Raw genomic sequence first — 21,920 nt, 5'->3', positions numbered from 1 at the left:
ATGCGATACATATCCCTGCACAATGGGTGCGAGACGATTCCTATCCCGATACAGTACTTTCATTTCACAAGTTGATATTCTTTCTTTTTGCAGGTGAATCACAACCCTGAATAATTAGCTAGAGGGCTCTGTGAATGTTATGTCATCAAGTTATGTCCATACTTTGAAATACCAGAAAATCTACGTAGGCTGGGGGTTGAACAGTTTCTCTTATCATTCACATGTTTTTACATCAATATAACTTTTAATGAAATGTATTGTATGTATTGCGATACAGGGATTATAAATTGATGCATTGTATCGGGGGCCTCATATCTCGTTACAATACTTATCACCGTATCGTTACACCATTAACAACCTGGGCTAAAATTAGGCTTTCCTTCCATGTTGTGGTTTTACTGAAATACAGTTCGAGGCGTGCCATTTCACTCACTGATTGTTCTGTTTCTTCCAGGCGGCTGGTTTCTGTGTCGCCTTCGAAACAATGTCTACAACACAACCAAGACTGTCAAAATCCGATGGTTGTCCCCAAAATACACTTTTACTGATAACGACTTTTTATTGGACTATGCAGATGAGATTGACCCTGGGTGCATTCTGTTCAATGTCCGTGTAACAAAAATAGGAAAAGTGTATTTGCTGTGCAATGAAGATCGACTGGAAGCTGATAAGCTGTTGAAGGTTGTAGAGGATGTGACCAAGGGAAACATGGCTGCTGATGATGTGGACAGCGACAGTAAGGGGAGATAACTACTTTGTTTTTAAAAAGATATGAGGCTTGGCCAAATTTGATTCAAGTCATTCAAACTAAATTTTATTGACAGCTATCCATGTTTTGTGTTCATGAGTCTTGTAATAAATACATAGATATAGAGTCAAGCAATTCTTTTTGATATATATTTTTTTATTAAGCACATGCATTTTAACCATTTTCATCATGCTCATGAAGATTGTTGGTACTAATGCTGTTGTTTTTGTGTATTTGTTTCATCTAGGTCTGCCCAGATATTTTGTGATTTCTCAACATTTATTAGAATAATAGTCAACAACATTAATGTAAGGTTCAGTTTGACATCAATATTTTCCCAAATCGACCAGTCGCAGATGATTCTGTGCATAGTGAATTTTGAGTTCTCTCCTTAATACGCTGACTTTAAAAATCCCTTAGTCTTCCAGGAAAAAGGAACATTTCTTATTGTCTGTAGTACCATGTATGTGATGTTCCCCTTGTAGTTGAAGAAGTTGTGCAGATTGAACCTCCAGAAAAGAAGAGGAAGATAGAGAAGAAGATCAAGGAAGTTTCAAAGGGGAAGAAAGAAAAAACAAAGGGGAAGAAAGAAAAGACGAAGGGGAAGAAAGAAAAGGCAACAAAGTCTAGGAAAACACCAGGAGAGAAAAAGAAGAGAGAGCCAAAAGAAAAGAAAGGTGAAATTGTATTCTTTGTTATTTCAGTGATGTTTGTTGAATCCCCCTGAACACATACCATATTTTCTTGAGTATAGTGCGCCCCCAAGTATAATGCGCATCCCCTCTAGGGGATTCAGTATTTTGGAATTTTTGTTGTTGAATATTATACGCAGCAGAAAATTACACCGTACCCCTTCAGCGAATTCAGGTAAATGAACCTGTGATAAGAAATTTGGTCAGTACGAATTTGAAAATTGAGATAAAAAATCACCAGACATGTTGATTTACAGTTTAGATAATATTTTCTGTCCTGCTAGGCATTAATTCACATGCAGAGATTAAGATTAACTTGTGTATTTTCTCGTTACCCAAGCCGGAAACAGCAATCAGCTGTCCACACATTTTTCTTGGAATCTACCGGTGATTCGGTTAAAACTTACCCAACGATATAACTTTAAAGAATTTTGATGCAATGATCAGAATTTGTCAGGAAGAATATATTCCAATATCGTGTTATTTTAGATGCAGCTTTTACTATATATATTTAAAACATTAATAACCATATGCATAGCACTTCGGTGCAGCTGATCACTATTGCCGGATTTTTTTTACTTGGAACAATTTGACCAGCCACCGTCGAGGCTCCTGCGCACGTGATCGCAAGAACTTTATGTTGACACAGAATAGTCAAACTACAACAAATATGACTTTTTACGAGTCAAAGTGTGGCATTCATGATATATGTATCTATTCTCTATCAACTAAAGTTTGTTTCAAGGCGTCAATAACGGTAATCTGACTGTGGTTGCTGTAAATAATAGTGAGTCATGCAATCTTCCGATCGCTTCACACGCAATTTCACCAAAATTAATCTAAATAGATTAAATTAATGAAATAGATTACAAACATAAGTCCAGATATACAATGAACACTTTTAATAACCAGACTGCATAATTATAAGATTACATTGCGTACTCCAATATGGATTTGTTGATATGGCATTTCCGGTGTTACATGCTCACGGAAATGTCTTTGCGTTAGGTGAAAAAAAGACAATCAAAACTCATTATTGTGTGTATAATGCACACCTCCTTCTACACAGCTTTGTATTTTAGGACAAGAGTGCACACTATACTCAAGTATACCAGTGTACCAACTCCATCAACTCCATCAGTATCTCTGTATCAGTATCAGTTTCTGTGTACCAGTGCCTTAGTACCAGTTACTCCTCTTGTGGAAGTAGGTCCTTGTGTCATTACCTCCTTGTACTAGTACCTCTTGTGGAAGTAGGTCCTTGTGTCGTTACCTCCTTGTACTAGTACCTCTTGTGGAAGTAGGTCCTTGTGTCGTTACCTCCTTGTACTAGTACCTCTTGTGGAAGTAGGTCCATATGTCGTTACCTCCTTGTACTAGTACCTCTTGTGGAAGTAGGTCCTTGTGTCGTTACCTCCTTGTACTAGTACCTCTTGTGTCAGTACCTCCTTACACCACTCCTTCCTTGTGTCAGTACCTCCTTATACCACTCCTTCCTTGCGTCAGTGTCTCCTCGTGTCTGTACCTACTTATACGACTCCTCCTTGTGTCAGTACCTCCTAATATCACTCCTCCTTGTGTCAGTACCTCCTTATACCACTCCTTCTTGTGTCAGTACCTCCTTATACCACTCCTCCTTGTGTCAGTACCTCCTTATACCACTCCTTCCTTGTATCAGTTCCTTCTTGTGTCAGTACCTCCTTATACCACTCCTTCCTTTTGTCAGTACCTCCTTATACCACTCCTTCCTTGTGTCAGTACCTCCTTATACCACTCCTTCCTTGTGCATGTACCTCCTTGTGTCAGTACCTCCTTATACCACTCCTTCCTTGTATCAGTTCCTTCTTGTGTCAGTACCTCCTTATACCACTCCTTCCTTGTGCATGTACCTCCTTGTGTCAGTACCTCCTTATACCACTCCTTCCTTGTATCAGTTCCTTCTTGTGTCAGTACCTCCTTATACCACTCCCTCCTTGTGCATGTACCTCCTTGTGTCAGTACCTCCTTATACCACTCCTTCCTTGTATCAGTTCCTTCTTGTGTCAGTACCTCCTTATACCACTCCTTCCTTGTGCATGTACCTCCTTGTGTCAGTACCTCCTTATACCACTCCTCCCTTGCGTCAGTTTCTCCTTGTACTAGTACCTCCTTGTACCGATACCTCCTTGTCTCAGTACCTCCTTATACCACTCCTTCCTTGTGCATGTACCTCCTTGTGTCAGTACCTCCTTATACCACTCCTCCCTTGAGTCAGTTTCTCCTTATACTAGTACCTCCTTGTACCGATACCTCCTTGTATCAGTATGCCTTTGTACCAGTTCCTCGTTATGTCAGGAACATTTCTTCACTTTATTATTAAATTAAATATGGCTTGAGTCCTGTAGTAATTACAGATGGTTTTTGTTTCAGAGCGCAAGAGAAAAGTCCCCAAAAAGCCTGATGAGCTGACTCTACATCCAAATCCTGCTGTCCATGTGTACAGGAAAGACCCTTTCTTTGAAACAAAGTAAGATAGAAGCTTATGTTCATTTGCATTATGTTCAACATGTCTTTATTTGTGTGACAAGTTAACTGAAAAAAACCTTCTGTTCTTTTTTCCCTGTGCAGCCAATCGGTGTCCTTTGTGTCCAAGTATGCACACTCCAAGCTGGTATTCCGAGCTGTCCATATGAAAGATTACAAACTGCTTAAGAAGTTAATCAAGGATACAGAAAAGATTCGATATGTGAGGATTGAGCTTTGAATTTTCCTTGGTTTTGTAACAATTTACACTGTTGAAATAGGATATCTGTTAATTTAGAATATCTTATAGCTCTTAGTAAGAAAACAATTCAGTAGCAAGACAATTTGATGTAAAATGCATTATTGTTTGTAGGCTTATTATATCTCTACTTACCATTCCAGCTTTCCCATTATCGGAGTACCGCTGATGAAACCACAGCCCTGCACCATGCAGTAACCTTGAAGGACAAGGAGGCCATGAGCATCCTGTATAAGGACTACTTCGGGAATGAAAACAGTACCCTAGGAAAGAGGAAAAAACACACAATGCCTGACAAAGTCAACGTTGCAAAACTAGAGACTGGATCGTAAGTCTGCAGGGATTTCAATTAGAGGTTCCAGGTTTACCAAAGACGAGATCAATGATGTTATAAACCATGAAACATAATATAACATGTAAATAATGTTTTAAATGAACTTGTTTTTCCTTAGCTGATGCTACACAGTGCTTTAGCTTCCATACCTTATACAAACAGAGAGTGCTGGAACAAAGAGACAATTGAAACGGATTACAGCCCATGACTAGGCATCCATGAGTTATCGCCCTTGGCCCCTACTGCCTCATATTCTTCTCTGTCTGCCCTACGGACAGATGTGTATTGCAACAGAGTTTCTATTTACCTTGTTTTGTCATCAAATTTTGTCTTCAGATGGTGTTACCTCCATATATCCTTCCCCCTGCTTGGTATATCCGCTTGTTTGCGGTTTATGCCTTGATAATTCCATTTAATTTCAGGGCCTCGTAACTTAGCACAATTTGCGCATGGGTCGCCAATTTAACTTTCAGGCGTCTCATGTTTACGAGGTTGCATGTTAATCTACTTTTTTATACAGTTTTCTTAAACTATTGTTGAACCTGTTGGTTATTACCCGTTTTATGTTTTTGTTTGCTGCTAGTCCCACTTCACACTCTGGTTGTGTTTGAGCGCTTCTTCCTCTGGTGTTTGGGGTCCTACCATACTTCTCCTTCTCCAGCGTGTCATCATCTCTCGACCATCTCTGCCCCATGCCGCCCTTCGGATGATGAGCAACATTTTGTACCAGACTATGACGAAGTGTCTCCAGCCAAGTCTCTTACTCCTGTGGATATGCCTGCTTGGTTCATCTCCCACTCTATGAACTCCTGTTGATGAAGAGGTTCGGATGCTTGTTTGTTCTTCTCGGCCAAGTTCCTCAGTTCCGATGACCGATTCTCTTTGTCACTCCCTTTATCCAGTGGCTTCCGCCAACACAGCCATACAAGACTGCTTGAGCCATACAAGACCGCTTGGACAAGAATCCCTATGAGGCTAATGACCAGCTCCTTTCTGCCTTTAATTGGATCTTACCTCCAATACTGTCTTGGATCCATCACCATTGCTTGGCGCTCTGCCTTGCTCAAGCAGTCTTCCTGGGATCCATCCTTCAAGACGTAATTGATGCGCCATCCTTGGTTTGGTTTGGCTCTCTTCAACGGCCGGATCCCTACTGTTGCCAAGGAGACCCAGAGTTGGGACGCTAATCAACAGCATTTTCGTCTTCTTAGTAACTTGGAACGTCTCCTCTCTTCACAGCTCTCTTAGCAGTGAAAGTCCTGTGTTGGGAAGAGAACTGGTTTGAAGCGGAAGTCCTCTTCTTTTCGTCCCAAACGCCAGTCCTACCGCAGATTCTTTTCCGACAGGGACGGTAGGCGAAAGTGACTTTCGTCGGGCGCCCGACAACTGTCACCTCCCTCCGCCAGTTGTCCCTGTTCATCCATCCCCAGTAGGAGGTAAACTTCAAATCTACTGGAGGAATTGTAAGCTGCTCCAGGCTCAGAACCCGAACCCTCCCCCACAGTTTCTGCCTGCAGTTTCGTGCCCTTCCTCTTCTCACTACCACCCCTTTGGAACCTCTATTTGGCCTCTCGATGTTACGGCTCTTTAAGGTCAATATCGACCTCCTGACTGCCAAAAATGAGGAAGATCTCATAGACACGGACTCCATCACTCCAGGGTTTCGTTTTCCTATCTTACTAGTGCCAAAGAAGGCTTCGTCTGACGATGATCCACAATCTGGTGATATTCAGTCTCCACTATCTTGCGCCTCCGCCACATTTCCAGATGATCTCCATCCATTCTCCACCTACTACAACCGATGGACTACCTCATCAGTCTGGATCTACAGGATGTCTACCTGCATTGTTATTCACACATATAACTCATCGTTGCGTTTCTTCACTGCAGGGGGATTCGGTTTGGAGCCTACCTCGATGACTGCATCCACGGTCAAAGCATCCCTCAGACCCCGATTCTTCAGCACGTTTCAGGCGGGCTCTTTCTGACAGACCTCTCCTTGATACAGGTTACTCAGGATCAGTTTGCTGCTCTCCAATCTGGGGTCAGGAGAGCCCTTTCTCATCTCTTGCTCTGCCTGCCACAGGGCCTTCTTGGCCTGTTAACTTCAGCTCAGGATCTTAAATCCAGTGGTCATCTGCAACTGTGTCCCATTAAGAAGTTTCTCCTTCCCTTTCTGCACTCAGACCTGTCTGGTCCCCTTCTTTCTCTGCTGAGAGGAATTACACCCTTTCCTGGAGTGGTGGCTAGTCCCATCAAATGTCTTAGTGGTTCCTCAATGACAAGCTTAGAGGCCACGCACCATCTCTTCATGGACACGTCTCTACAGGGATGGGGTGCCCGTCTTCCCCAGGAAACTGCTTCCGGTCTTTGGACTCCTGTGGATCTTGCGTGACACATCAACAATCTACAGTTGGAGGCAATCATTCGGGCGATTTCGTCATTGCTCCTCCGAAACACCTGTCTTATCCGACAACTCCCAATCGTCCATTCCCCACGGAGTGGATGCTCCATCTGGACGCCTTCCGGTTCTTCTGCAACCACCTGGGAACTCCCAACGTCAATGTCTTCTCTACAGTGATCAACCACCAATTGCTGGTGTACGTGTCTCAAGCCCCGGACCCAGCTGCTTGGTAGGTAGACAGACTTGCTCTGTCCTAAGTCGGCGTGTACACTTCTCCGCCCAAAGTTCTTTCCCTCAGGTCATTCAGAAATTGGCTCAGACCTGTCCTCTGGATCTGCTTTTGGTTGCGCCTTACTGGCTGGCCAGGATTTGGTTTCCCAGGCTCCTTCATCTTGCCAGCGAACCTGTGTTTCATCTCCCAGTGTGGCATAATCTGCTGATCAATCCTCACACCAGACAGCCACATCCAGACCCCGGCGGTTACAGTCTGCATGTCTGGCGTGTCTCCAGAAGTCACTGATCGCTTAAGGTTTTTCAGTTCGTGCTGCAGTGGCTGTCTCCTAAGTTCATCGTTCCTCCTTTATGACAAGTGGCAGTCATTCCAGGCTTTCTGCTTGTCCAGGCACATCGCTCCAGTGGAGGCCACCATTCAACAGGTGGCTGACTTTTTTGTTTTTCTTTGCCAATCCTGTCACCTGGCTGGTTCCACAATTGTGACCTATCTTGCTGGGCTCAATTCTGTCCTGAAGATCGCTAGAGATTCTCGGCTATCATCGGTCCCTGCCCTCTTTGACATGGTCCGAGGTTTTAGCCTTGAGGACCAGACTAAGAAGTGTCAGCTTGGGATCTCAATGCTGTTTTGCTGGGCCCTGTATGAGCCACTTATGTTTGAAGATCTCACCTTGAAGACTTGGGCTGAGGGCTTATCACCACCAACAGCCTCCAATCCACATGGGATCCATGCCCTGTCTTCTTTGCTGGCCCTATATGTTAAGGTCTCCATCCGGTCCATCATGGAGGGGTGCTTCTGGTCATCTACTTTCTTTGCCAGCCATTATCTTAGCAACATTTGTGTGGAGGACGTCAAGGGTATGCATCGCTTTGGTTCACTTGTCCTGGCCCAGTAGCTGACCAACCCCTGATGCCGTTGACAATGCCATTTCCGAGGAACATGGCTTTTTGTGCTGTTCCTCTTGGGTTGCTGGGTACTGTTCTGTTGGTACCTAGTAAAGTTTTGGTCCTGTTTTTCCCCCTCTTTTGGGCCAGATACGGAATACCTTACTTTTACCCTTTGTCAGGCGATGTTCTCTCTACCTTCAGACCACCATTCTGTTCCGAGAGGACTTGACCTGCATCTTATCCCCTTGCCTGCTGTTCCGGGAGCCACTACCTTGCCGTTGCCTGCTGGGTTGCCTGCCAGACAGTTTTGTTGTATTTCCTCAGCATGCCTGGCGTTTCTCACGGAAAGCCCGCCTTCCATCAGTCGAATAAAGCTCTGTGTAGCGTCAGGTAAGGTAAAACAAGAGCATATCTGATTAAATGCAATGTTTTTATACTTACCTGACGCTACACCTATAGGCTAACCCGGACTCCATCCTCCTCCTCCTTACCGTTTGGCACTACTGTCTACACTACGTCTGTTGTCATACAGTGAAGAATATGAGGGAGTAGGGGCCAAGGGGGATAACTCATGGATGCCGAGTCACAGGCTGTAATCTGCTTCAACTGTCTCTCTATTCCAGTACTATCTGTTTTTATAAGGAAGGGAAGTTAAAGCATTAAAAAAGTATTAATATATATGAAATTTAAAACATTGTCCAACAAAGGTTTTAAGAGGACAATTTTCAGAGGTTTCATATGCATTCAGAAGACACCAAGGAAGAAAAGAAATATCTCAAGTGAGCTTATGTCATGGCCTGTTTGTCGGGCATTCATCATCAGTCGTGCATTTTGTGCTCTTAACATCTTCTCTTTAGAAACCACTGCACCAATGAAGCTGATAATTCACATACTTATTCCCACCAATGATGGCTCCCACAGCAGCCATATTGAAACACCTATTTATGGCCATTACTCAGCCATTATTGTTCAAAAGGTAATGAAATTTGCTACATCTGAAGCTACTGATGGGCCTCTAGATATATGTTCCATTTTTGTTCCATTTTACATTTCAATCTTGTTGTTCACTAATTGCAAAACTGTAATGAAAGCTGAATATTTTTCACTTTTGCGCTTTACTCTGCCATTTTAGCTTGTGTCATTTTGAATTTGAAATGCAGAAAGTATGTTGATTGTGGAATAACATTTAAGATGCTTTTGGGATATTTTGACTTTTTTTCCAGCTGCGATCTTTGACTTACATGTACCACTGTTTTTCTAGTGTCACTGCATTTATGACATCATCTTTGAAACTACAAGGCCCATGAAGCTGAATCGTTGTATGAATGGTCCTTGCTCACAGGGTTCTAATCCGATGTAAAACACGGCCATATTTAGAAAACTATTAATGGCCATCACTCGGTTATTGCTTTTCTCAAAATTATTGAATTTGTCATTGATGCAAATAGTAGTGAGACCAGACAAATGTAGGCCATTTTTTGTTGTTGCAATTTTTGCCTTGATTCAACCTTTATACCGGAAATGATTCACTGAAGTGAAAATGCTGTCATGAAGGCCTGGGACAAGTCCTTATTAAGACCTTGGTACTCGACCACCCTAATACCCGACCCTACCCATGGTACCCACTGTAGGTCTCAAGAGTTGGAACATAATGTCCGAATGGGAAAGCCCTGTCAAAGGCTATTTACAGACACATATTCAACGATCAGATCATGCATACACTGAAGTCAACTGAAGTCTCTACTCAAATGTATAAAAATAAGAAACAAAACGTGCACATGGATGCTCCAGTAAAGAATTTGGACATTTCCCAGCACTTGTTATATTCTCCTATTGTATTTTGTATTTTAGGTACAACTTCAGATCACTGGGTGTTGCCTTTATACGTCCAATCATGGCCAGTCGAGGCAGTCGAGAAGGAAACAATGCCCTTACTAAGGTAGGTGACAGTATTGAATTGGATATAAAAAGAAGTTAGAATGTTCCAAAATACCAAATTATTTTATTAAAAGTACTCTAAGGATAAAGAAGGTATGAATGAGAAAATATTGTTGTATGTTGCAGTTAGCAATATTTCAGCAATATTCCACAAATATCACAGCAATATCAGCAATACCATGGCAATATCACAGTAGTATTTCAGAATTATCTGCAATATTCCAGATGTTGTAGTGGGTAACTGATGATTGTGTTTCTAGAATCCACATAGGGAGACTGGGGACTCCAGTTTTCACTTAATAAATTTGAGTAATTTATATCTTTTTTGCAGGATCTGTCCGATATGCAAGAAAGAAAAGAGCCATCATCTGAATCAATCATCACTCACATGTTAGCTGTTGGTATTGACTTCAACACCATGAAAGATGTTTTGAAGGGAAAGAAGGACAGTCCAATGGACTACTATAAAGTATGTAAAACACAACTGATTGTGGCTTAGATGTTGGTTATCGGCCTCATGTAAATGAGCTCCAAATTAGTGGAATGAGATCTTTAACACCGATTCTATACCTCACTCCATCAAGTTCTGACAAACCATCACAGAAGGTCGTATCAGGTTAACTTCCTAATCAGCCAATATGCATGGAGGTCATGTCAGGGGAACTTTCTAATCAGCCAATATGCATGGAGGTCATGTCAGAGGAACTTTCTAATCAGCCAATATGCAGGGAGGTCATGTCAGGGGAACCTTCTAATCAGCCAATATGCATGGAGGTCATGTCAGGGGAACTTTCTAATCAGCCAATATGCAGGGAGGTCATGTCAGGGGAACTTTCTAATCAGCCAATATGCATGGAGGTCATGTCAGGGGAACTTTCTAATCAGCCAATATGCATGGAGGTCATTTCAGGGGAACTTTCTAATCAGCCAATATGCATGGAGGTCATGTCAGGGGAACTTTCTAATCAGCCAATATGTATGGAGGTCATGTCAGGGGAACTTTCTAATCAGCCAATATGCAGGGAGGTCATGTCAGGGGAACTTTCTAATCAGCCAATATGCATGGAGGTCATGTCAGGGGAACTTTCTAATCAGCCAATATGCATGGAGGTCATGTCAGGGGAACTTTCTAATCAGCCAATATGCATGGAGGTCATTTCAGGGGAACTTTCTAATCAGCCAATATGCATGGAGGTCATGTCAGGTGAATTTTCTAATCAGCCAATATGCATGGAGGTCATGTCAGGTGAATTTTCTAATCAGCCAATATGTGTTGAGGTCTTGTCAGGTGAACTATCTGATCAGTCAGTCGGCATAGAGGTCTTGTCAGGTGAATTTTCTGATCAGCCCATCTGCGTGGAGGTCTTGTCAGGTGAATTTGCTAATCAGCCAATCATTGTGGAGGCTTCTAAATTGTTAGTATGACTGAAGAAAGCTTTCAGACCTTGGTATCGTGAAAACAAACTAAATCGGGCAGTACCAAATGGATGATAATGGATGCATTATACATGTACTACTCAAAAGAAGTTAAAGAACATCCGATTCTTTCATATTACTATAGTAAATCTGACATGGCATCTGTAATGAAATTGTGAAAGAGCTGAGATGTTTTTGAAGTAAGACTGTTCACAGTCTTTTTGTCCAATATTTATTTTAGTGTTATACCTTGGATAGATAGTTAATCCACTGTAAGCAGTTGTAGGGTTGAATGTAACTTTCAGTCTTGCCTTTGATTAAAGCTTTAGTGTTTTACAGATCAGTCTTAAGATCGAATTTAGAGATCCCAAATTGAGTATGTAAGGGAGTTAAGGGCATAGTAGTCAAAAATATGATGTAAGATGTAAAAAGGGAATCAATTGAAATCAATAGTGTTCAATATTGTTTTAACAGGCCTGAGAAAATAACATTATTTTAACTTAATTTAGCATTTTAATAATGACATGGTAATTGTTGCCGTTGTGTTCAAGCCTTGCATACAAGGTTTCTTGTTTCCACATGTTTCCCCAGCCTACCAGTGTCATTAGATTCATGCCACAAACATGTTTGTTTAAATTCATGAGGATTCTAACTGTGCCAACTGGCACTCTAATTCCTGGAAATTCCTGCTTAAATGTCAGGTAAGCAATATTTGAAACCGGACATTTGAGATTCCCAATCGGACATGTCCGGTGCATATGACCGTTTCCAGACACCTGTTTCTAATGCTGAGTTTATTTTAAATTTTTAGTATCAACAAGCCCTTGTGAACATAGACATAGCTCTTCAACATGGGCACCACAAACTTGCTGGAGCCATCATGCAGGAAATAGCAACGGAACATCCAGGCCTCGGGAAACTAGCCACTCTTCACTACTCGGTAAGATTCGTGCAAGTAGGATTCATATATTCAGAGAGCAGCTGGATCCCCGGGCACTGTCATAGCAAAAGACATTAAATGATGACACTTGCTGATACCCTGCCTGGCACTTGGCTTCAGTGGGATAAAACAAGGACTGTCCGGCACGCTGTCAGTATGATGTTTCTGAGTGGGGTATCCATGTTAAACTGCGACATTGTATCTTGGTTGGCTAGCACTGTAAAAACCGGGTTAAATCTGGACTAGCAGCCCCACATGTGGATGCACATTCACAGTATGAGGGAAATAATCTTGGATATTACATTAAACCCAGTTTCATCTCATGTTGTACTCTCATTATTATTGCAGTTGTGATACCTCTGATGATATTGTTTCAAATAATATTTGGGAATCCACTTGGCAGTGTTCATAATAAGCATGTGTGATTTGTCATAACCCTAATGTTAGAAGTTAGAGATGAAGTGGGGTTCCAAGATTCAATACCATGGGATGGGCGAGGGGGGGTTCGTGGGATGGGAGAAGACTTCAAGTACTGCCGGGCCCTTCCCAAATGTTAAACACAGCTTGGTAATGTTTTTTGCATTAATTAATTATAGGATTTAGCTTGCTTACAAAATTTGAATTGTTGATATGTTTTATAATGTTTCAAATAATACGCTGATTCTTAGTTCTTGCAAACAACTGCGTCAAGACCAGGCAAACATGACCATTGTTCCGCAAAATCAGGACATAATGATGTTTTCAGTCCACTGAATCATTTTTTTAGGCTTAAAAAATAAAAGAATTGGTTCTCAGGCAATGACTTTTCAAAATATAGTGCGGACAGGGTTTGTTTTTTTGCTTGTTCAAACTAGTATGTAACCAAATAAACAGTTGCGTACCATCTACCTGCGAAAATGGCCTCCCTACATAAACAAGCATACAAACTCCTATTGCCGCCATGACCATAACACGAGATGCGCAGTAAAGCAGTTTGCGTGTAAAGGGAAGTAACCGTGTGCTATTTTGGATAGCATCGTTTTTAAGTATTAGGATTCTTTATATTTTTTTTAAAATCGAAATAAAACGAAACCTGCTGTGGACTTTATGATGATGCGGGCAGTGCCTGAGAACCAAGACTATTATTTATTTTAGCCTTAGTGTCATCTACCAGCACTAGAATGATGGAGACTGGTTCACTGTCCTCACACATTATGCTGAAGTGCTGAAATACTGTTTAATGTGGTGTTAAACCAACTCCCTCCCTCACTCTATTGACCACAGGTTCTCACGTCAGACAAGGAGTTGAAGAATTGCCCGCCATCACAGGTCAAGTGGGGAATCAAGTCGGTCAGAATGGTAGGTTTGAACTTGTTGTAATAGAAGACATCCATTGCATGAAATAACAGAATAACCCCAGCATACCTTTGACAATGTTTAACATAAGATAACAAACTGAGGACTTTCTGTCAGAATGTCTATCTATATAATGATGTCTGGACTTAAAGTTTCACTGTATTTGATAATTTGTGTGCTCCAACAGATCAATAACACTTAGTCGTCTTGAATGTGACATCTTGTATTACAGAGTTGTCTACCTTTGTTTTGCAAGGATCAGTCAGCCCCATATTCATGGGTTTCACCAAAGTGGTAAACATCTACAACCTGTGTCAGTTTGTTTCCTCTAATGTTAATTGGAAATAATGTGTATTTTTGATCAAATAGTTCCACCTACTCTCTCATTCTAACAGATAACACCAATCCACATTGCTGCCTGTAACCCGAACACTCAGCATCTGGACCGACTGCTCAAGGTGGAGCCTGACTTCCACATCTCAGACAAGTGCAACCGTCGACCCATCCACTTTGCTGCTGGCTGTGAGTCCACAGCCCCTCTGGAGTACCTGGTGGGGAGGTCAGTTTACATTGGTTTTTTTGTTTGGTCTTATCCAGGGTAGGCCGGTCATAATCAGTCAGTTTGTACTTTTGACCTTGTGACAAAGATATGAATACTGAGCATGTCATGTGTTGCTCTACCTTGACCTTGTTTAACGTAGCTGGTATGGAGAACTTGGACCACCCATTTTATATTTCCGGTTTAAGGATTTGACCAATCTGAGCCAAAAGCCACAAGATTAAAATAGAATAAAAATAAGTTTAAGTTTATTTTCCCGACCACTCCATTTTGATGGGTTGGGGGAGAAAATAGGAATTCACTATCTGAAATTATAATTTTTTTTTATTGTGGCCAAATGTAGCCATCTTTGTCATATCACAGATTATTTTCCCCCCACTGTAAATAACACCTACATCACTTGGTTTTTTTTCTTCCACATCAAGCTGACCATCACCTACTATCCATTGTATTATATCTCCATTCTATCATGATAAATACCCTGGACTCATTCACCACCATTCCTTGTCTTGGACTGACGTCACTACCTCCATCTCCTCTATTGCTAACTTGTCACAGAATATCTCTCACTCATAAGCTTGAAATCAACAGCCATTCAAAATGCCCCTTCTGAACGTAGGTTCAGCATAGATTTACATTCGAATTTGCAGCCCTCAATATATTTTATCGAACCACCAGACTGTTATAAACCATCAGCTAGGAATGATGATTTCGGGAGTGTTAATGTAGGGAGGGAAGTCTTTATGCTACTAGACATTCCCAGTTGCATATAGATGGCCGGCAACAAGGCGAGTAGAGAACTGGCGACATCACCACTTGTTTTTACCATGAGATTTGATTGGATGGCTGTTGTTAATGTCAGACTCATAACACAACTATAATGGCAACTAGATCCAGGGTATAATTCATAACAGAATGGAGGTATGATACATTGGATGATCGAGGATGCTGACATGGCATGGTTTATGGTTGTTCAAAGTGGTGTTGAAACAAACTATCTCATTGTCAGAATTAGAATACATTCACACACATTTACTGCAATATAGTCTCTCCTGATGCATTCTCATGAACAATGTTTGGTGATACATATCATGACTTTGTCTATTGTTCCATTCTTAAGTGTTGCTGTTGCAGAGGGGCCAACATGTATGACTGTGACCACAAGGGAGACACTCCTCTTCACTTTGCTGTCCGGGCAAACAGAGTTAAAAATGTGAAATATCTCCTGCAAGAAGCCAAAAAAAGTAATTCAATATTACAGAGACAACTTGATGTTGTATGTGTGGTCACTGAACAATGTGAAACCATTAAGTTGGCCACAAGAAAGTAATTTGTGTGTGTGTGTGTGTGTGTGTGTGTGTGTGTGTGTGTGTGTGTGTGTGCGTGCGTGCGTGCGTGCGTGCGTGCGTGCGTGCGTGCGTGCGTGCGTGCGTGCGTGCGTGCGTGCGTGCGTGCGTGCGTGCGTGTGTGTGTTAGTGTGTGTTAGTTAGTGTGTGTGTTAGTTAGTGTGTGTGTTAGTGTGTGTGTTAGTTAGTTAGAGTGTGTGTTAGTGTGTGTTAGTGTGTGTGTGTGTGTGTGTGTGTGTGTGTGTGTGTGTGTGTGTGTGTGTGTGTGTGTGTGTGTGAGAATATATTATGTTTTGGAAGCATATGTTGTGTTTGTGTCTAATTGGAAGCATGTAGTGTGTTTGTGTTTTACTGGAAGCATATGGTATGCTTCTGTTTTATTGGAAGCATGGGGTGTATTTGAATTTTATTGGAAGCATATGGTGTGATTGTTTTGTACTGAAATGTGGTGTGTTTTGTGTTTTATTGGAAGCATGGGGTGTGTTTGTTTTATTGGAAGCATATGGTGTGTTTGTGTTTTACTGGAAGCATGTGATGTGTTTGTGTTTTACTGAAATATGGTATGATTGTGTTTTATTGGAAGCATGTGATGTGTTTGTGTTTTACTGAAATATGGTGTGATTGTGTTTTATTGGAAGCATGTGATGTGTTTGTGTTTTACTGAAATATGGTGTGATTGTGTTTTATTGGAAGCATGTGATGTGTTTGTGTTTTACTGAAATATGGTGTGATTGTGTTTTATTGGAAGCATGTGATGTGTTTGTGTTTTACTGAAATATGGTGTGATTGTGTTTTATTGGAAGCATATGGTGTGATTGTATTTTATTGGAAGCATGTGGTGTTTGTGTTTTACTGAAATCATATAGTGTGTTTCTGTTTTATTGGCAGCATGTTGTGTGTTTGTGTTTAATTGGAAGCATATGGTGTGTTGTGTTTTATTGGCAGAATGTTGTGTGTTTGTGTTTAATTGGAAGCATATGGTGTGTTGTGTTTTATTGGCAGCATGTTGTGTGTTTGTGTTTTATTGAAAGCATGTGGTGTGTTTGTGTTTTACTGAAATCATATAGTGTGTTTCTGTTTTATTGGCAGCATGTTGTGTGTTTGTGTTTAATTGGAAGCATATAGTGTGTTGTGTTTTATTGGCAGCATGTTGTGTGTTTGTGTTTAATTGGAAGCATATGGTGTGTTGTGTTTTATTGGCAGAATGTTGTGTGTTTGTGTTTAATTGGAAGCATATGGTGTGTTGTGTTTTATTGGCAGCATGTTGTGTGTTTGTGTTTTATTGAAAGCATGTGGTGTGTTTGTGTTTTACTGAAATCATATAGTGTGTTTCTGTTTTATTGGCAGCATGTTGTGTGTTTGTGTTAAATTGGAAGCATATAGTGTGTTGTGTTTTATTGGGCTGAAGATGAACCTGTAGTGAAATGTTAGTTTGTTACCATTGCCCATAAGAGATATATAGCAGTGAGCACGGGAAAGAACATGTGACTTTATTAATACACATTAAAATGGTCCCAAATGGGCCTCATGTAGTCCACATCATCCTAATGATAATACTTTCCATTTATTAGTAAAGATATATGACCACAGTTAATTCTGCTTTTGAGTTTGTGTAGGAAAATAACATTTGTATTACAATTGGTTTAACATGATGTATAGGTGGAGTAGGCATAGGATGCAAAAGGTAGACATAGACATTTGGTCTATCAGTGGTCTTGTTGAGTTCTTATGAGAAATCAGTGTTAGAATAGCACCGCTACAGAAAAAAATTACAGAAAAACTACTTTATTTGCAGGTATATATACTGTTCAACTCTCCAAAATGGGTACCGATCTAATTCCTACTGTTCCAAAACAGCTTTTGGGAACGTATGTTCACACTTTATTTTAACTTGAAGTGACACATCAAAATGCCACAGTTTCATGGCAGTATCAGATACTATTTGTATGACAACATCTCCAAATATATCCAATCAAGCAGACACATTCACACCAGACATTCAGAATATCCCTATCAAAAGCTGAGTAGTATACAAAATGAGAAGAAGTGTCAAGAAATTGATACAGGAATGTTTTTTCTTTCAGCCATGAGTGACGATGATCCAATCTTTATGCGCTTTGGGGTTGGAGGCCTGAATCGGCCAAACAAGGCCTCGTACACAGCAATGCATATGGCCACAGAGAAAGACTATGTGGTAAGTCAGCTATCTGACCATTCCATATTTACTTATCATTAAAACAACAAGGTCTAAAGATGAAAGTTTGTTGCATGTGTAGCAGGGCGTGGAGTAATCCCACAGATGACTTCCTTACCTTGTCAGCTTGCTGACGGGGTTAACCTCTTTGGTCATGTGGACAAGGCGTCCGACCTCGGATCAGAAGGTCCGTGGTTCGAATCCCATCACAGGACTCAGAAATTTAATGGCCGCTACACATGGATGACTCAAGCATTGGGGTCACAGACTGGTGCTTGTTGAATCTATTCAGCAGAATGTTGCTTTTTCAGTGTGTCAGACATCAGTAGGTAATTTGATAAGGAGTGAAGGGTATTCTTGCACATTCACATTCTTTGCAGTACAGTAATCTCTTTATTTTCATGTAGCCTTTGAATCTACTTAAAATTGAATTTTACACATTCCCTGAAGCCTCTTGGTGCCCCTATTATGAAGCCATGGGGTGGTCGGGTAGCCTAGTGGTTAAAGCGTTCGCTCATCACGCCGAAGACCCGGGTTCGATTCCCGACATGGGTACAATGTGTGAAGCCCATATTGGTGTCCCCCGCCGTGATATTGCTGGAATATTGCTAAAAGCGGCGTAAAACCATACTCACTCACTCACTCACTATGAAGCCATGATGTAACTGAAATACTCTTCATAGCAGCATTAATCCTAAATCACTCACACACTTTGTGCATAGTATACTCTTATTAAAATCCTGTTTCAATCGGTGATTGTACAGTATAGCTGTTTGTTGTAGGAAATTGTTGATGTGCTGGTCGGTAATGGAGCCAAGGTAGATGTGCCACTCAACACATCTCGCTTCAAGGTCACGCCTCTCATGATGGCCGCTCAGTTCGGTTTCCTGGATACACTGAACTACCTTGTGGACCATGAGGCAGTTGTGCAGCGGAAAGGTGAGGCCATGTGCAGGGAAGGCTAATCATCCAGTCACTTGCCAAAATCAAGATCCATTTTTTTAGCTTTTTAATTTGATTTAAAAAAATATTTGAATGCAGATTCTTGATGAAATTACAATCAAATTTACTCAAACTTCATTAACTAGACCGGGATTAAACCAGATTCTAAACTATGGTAAGTGCCCTGGCAGGCAATTTGAGAAAAATATTATTTTGCTCATTTTTGTAAATCACCTCCAGTAATTTTTAAGCCATAACAATAACATTAGTCATTACTGTATAACATGAATTGGAGATTTGTAGTTCCATTTTGGGAATTTTTATGGACATGTGCTGCCGACTTGGGGCTGAATATCAGCCTCTGAGCAGATCTAGGTGAATCCCTGCTTGATATGAAATATGGCAGGTGCTTATTTATAGTAGATATCAGATGGCTTTGCTTGTTAAGAGAATTATAAAAATGTTTGTTTTTTTAATCAAGACAGCTGAGAATGGTCAGTTATTAGAACATATACCCTGTACAGGAAAAATAAAAGAGTTTAGTGTTGACTGAGGTGTGAAATTCTTACACTGTAATGTTTTCAGACCGCCTGGGCAGAACAGCTTTGATCCATGCAGCCATGAACGGGAACACAAACATCTTGTCCTACCTACTGAACATTGGCTGCAACCCCAATCTGTGTGACAACTCCGGCAACTCCCCCATCAACTACGCTGCAGCGTACGGCTGGTACTTCTGTGCCAAAACACTACTTGAGGCAGGAGCAGACGCCAATGTAGGAAATGACTGGAAGGTAAGTTCATCAGCCAGAGGCTGTTACATACTGTAACTCTGGGCACAACTGGAGTGAGATGATCACCCAGAGGCTGTTATATACTGTAAATCTGGGCACAACTGGAGTGAGAAGATCACCCAGAGGCTGTTATATACTGTAACTCTGGGCACAACTGGAGTGAGATGATCACCCAGAGGCTGTTACATACTGTAACTCTGGGCACAACTGGAGTGAGAAGATCAGCCAGAGGCTGTTATATACTGTAAATCTGGGCACAACTGGAGTGAGATGATCACCCAGAGGCTGTTACATACTGTAACTCTGGGCACAACTGGAGTGAGAAGATCAGCCAGAGGCTGTTATATACTGTAACTCTGGGCACAACTGGAGTGAGATGATCAGCCAGAGGCTGTTACATACTGTAACTCTGGGCACAACTGGAGTGAGAAGATCACCCAGAGGCTGTTACATACTGTAACTCTGGGCACAACTGGAGTGAGAAGATCACCCAGAGGCTGTTATATACTGTAACTCTGGGCACAACTGGAGTGAGTTGATCAGCCAGAGGCTGTTATATACTGTAACTCTGGGCACAACTGGAGTGAGAAGATCAGCCAGAGGCTGTTATATACTGTAACTCTGGGCACAACTGGAGTGAGATGATCACCCAGAGGCTATTATATACTGGGTGAGTTGAAGCAGATGTATAATTCAAAACACAAAGAATGAAATGCAATCTGATAGTGTTTACACTCTTGTCCCATCTATCATTTCATATTTGGATGAATTTAAATTCAAACATATTTGTGACTTCACCACAAAATGGATTCTTTGACAAGACACGAAGTGTACGAGTATCATGAAAAACATTGTGCAATAAAGACACATTGGAGACAGTGATTGGGTTTGTGTTGTGGTTATAAAGATGTACTGAGACCATATTTGCCAATGGCATTAATTATTTCCTTCAAATATGACATGATAAATGGGAGTATGTTGTAGGTATTCTCAGATTGCATTGTACCAGTGTTGGAAATACTTTCAAACCCTAACGAGATAGTCGGGCAGGTGATCCATAAATGTTGCATGCCCATCTTCAAAGTTACCTGCCCGTATTCAGATATTATGAATATTGAAAAATCCCACCAAACAAATAAGAGACAAATTGTGTCTTGATTCAGTTGAAATAATGTAAACAATTACATCTGAATCTACAAGGAGTTATAATAAAACTGAATATGTAAGCAGTCTTAAAATTATCTGCCAAACAGTCGGGCAGGTAGAGGAAAATTCCATGCAGCCCGACAGAAAAGTTACCAGCCATGGACAGGCAGACAGGCAAGGTGTATTTATATACAGAACAGGTTGTTTGATGATGAAAAGGCATACAATCTCATTATTTTAACTTCTGATTCCTGTGAGGAAGTTAAAAAACAGGATCATACACTGCTAATTAGAATTCTCTTTTGTCTTTATCAGACTACGCCTCTCTCCATCGCCTACATGAAGAGCCATTTTGGTATTGTCAGCCTGCTGCTGTCAAAATCTGATGTTGATGTCAATTTCCAGGATGACCAAGGTAGGGCAGGGAATTACAAAGATAACTAAGATTTTACTTTCACTTTGAGACTTCATATGAGTTAAGACCCCTGTGGGGTGTCTGGTTAGAAAAGTTCCCAACCCAGCTATATGACGACAGTCTATAAATAATCAAGGCTAGACTAGACAGTCCAGTGATTGACTTCATGAGCATCGATCTACGCAATTGAGATACAATGACATGCATCAACCAAGTCAGCAAGCCTGACAACCTGAACCTATAAGTTGCCTCTTACGACAAGCATAGTTGCCTTTTACAGCAAGCATTGGTTGCTGAAAACCTATTCTAACCCGGATCTTCACAGGTAGGCTCGGTCACTTGTTTGATTGCATGTCATGTGCTGATTGTGTGGGACTTTGCTCTATTTGAATTACTAATTTCACTGATCCTCACTCAATTATTGATAGGCCGTCATCTGATGGCTGGAATGTTGCTGAGTGAGGCACTAAGCAAACAACAAACAAGATGAAACACTTTGAGTGAAGGTTCAAGTGTATGAAGCTCAAAAGCATGGAGTTGATCATATGAAGTGTGCATCAATGTTTTTTTCTCACTAGAATGTATTATTGTGAAGATTTTGTATGACCCAAGATAGAGTTATGTATAAGGTGTAATCAAAATAATAAGCTGACGCTTGAAATAGGACTGCTCTAAGATTTTGTTGGAATTTGACCTCTAGCACTGACAGTGATGTTTCTAATGACTACTACACAAAGATTATCGACATCAGAGATTGTTTATCAATGGACTTCTTACAAATGGCACTGGGAATTTTTTGGGGCACTCGTATATGAAAAAAGTCAAAAGTCAAAGGTC

At 41.1% G+C, this 21,920-nt stretch overlaps 1 protein-coding gene across 1 annotated transcript in view; it reads left to right on the top strand.

The window, feature by feature from the left end:
- LOC124112012 (poly [ADP-ribose] polymerase tankyrase-like) overlaps window positions 1-21,920 on the top strand; it is an 80,943-nt gene that overhangs the window by 6,362 nt on the left and 52,661 nt on the right. Inside the window, exons 4-18 of the mRNA XM_046471981.2 lie at window positions 455-736; window positions 1,234-1,425; window positions 3,850-3,946; window positions 4,048-4,165; window positions 4,345-4,529; window positions 9,910-9,997; window positions 10,328-10,465; window positions 12,224-12,352; window positions 13,616-13,690; window positions 14,083-14,246; window positions 15,381-15,490; window positions 17,677-17,786; window positions 18,569-18,725; window positions 19,314-19,522; window positions 20,984-21,083. Of these exons, the coding sequence (XP_046327937.2) occupies window positions 455-736; window positions 1,234-1,425; window positions 3,850-3,946; window positions 4,048-4,165; window positions 4,345-4,529; window positions 9,910-9,997; window positions 10,328-10,465; window positions 12,224-12,352; window positions 13,616-13,690; window positions 14,083-14,246; window positions 15,381-15,490; window positions 17,677-17,786; window positions 18,569-18,725; window positions 19,314-19,522; window positions 20,984-21,083 (2,154 nt within the window). The remainder of the gene's footprint in view (window positions 1-454; window positions 737-1,233; window positions 1,426-3,849; window positions 3,947-4,047; window positions 4,166-4,344; window positions 4,530-9,909; window positions 9,998-10,327; window positions 10,466-12,223; window positions 12,353-13,615; window positions 13,691-14,082; window positions 14,247-15,380; window positions 15,491-17,676; window positions 17,787-18,568; window positions 18,726-19,313; window positions 19,523-20,983; window positions 21,084-21,920) is intronic.

This window comes from Haliotis rufescens, unplaced genomic scaffold (assembly GCF_023055435.1).
Source record: "Haliotis rufescens isolate VD_foot unplaced genomic scaffold, xgHalRufe1.0.p SCAF_2, whole genome shotgun sequence".
In the NCBI taxonomy this organism is placed as follows: domain Eukaryota; kingdom Metazoa; phylum Mollusca; class Gastropoda; order Lepetellida; family Haliotidae; genus Haliotis; species Haliotis rufescens.
Note: the sequence above shows the minus strand (reverse complement) of the source record. Positions and strands in the feature narration are given on the sequence as shown.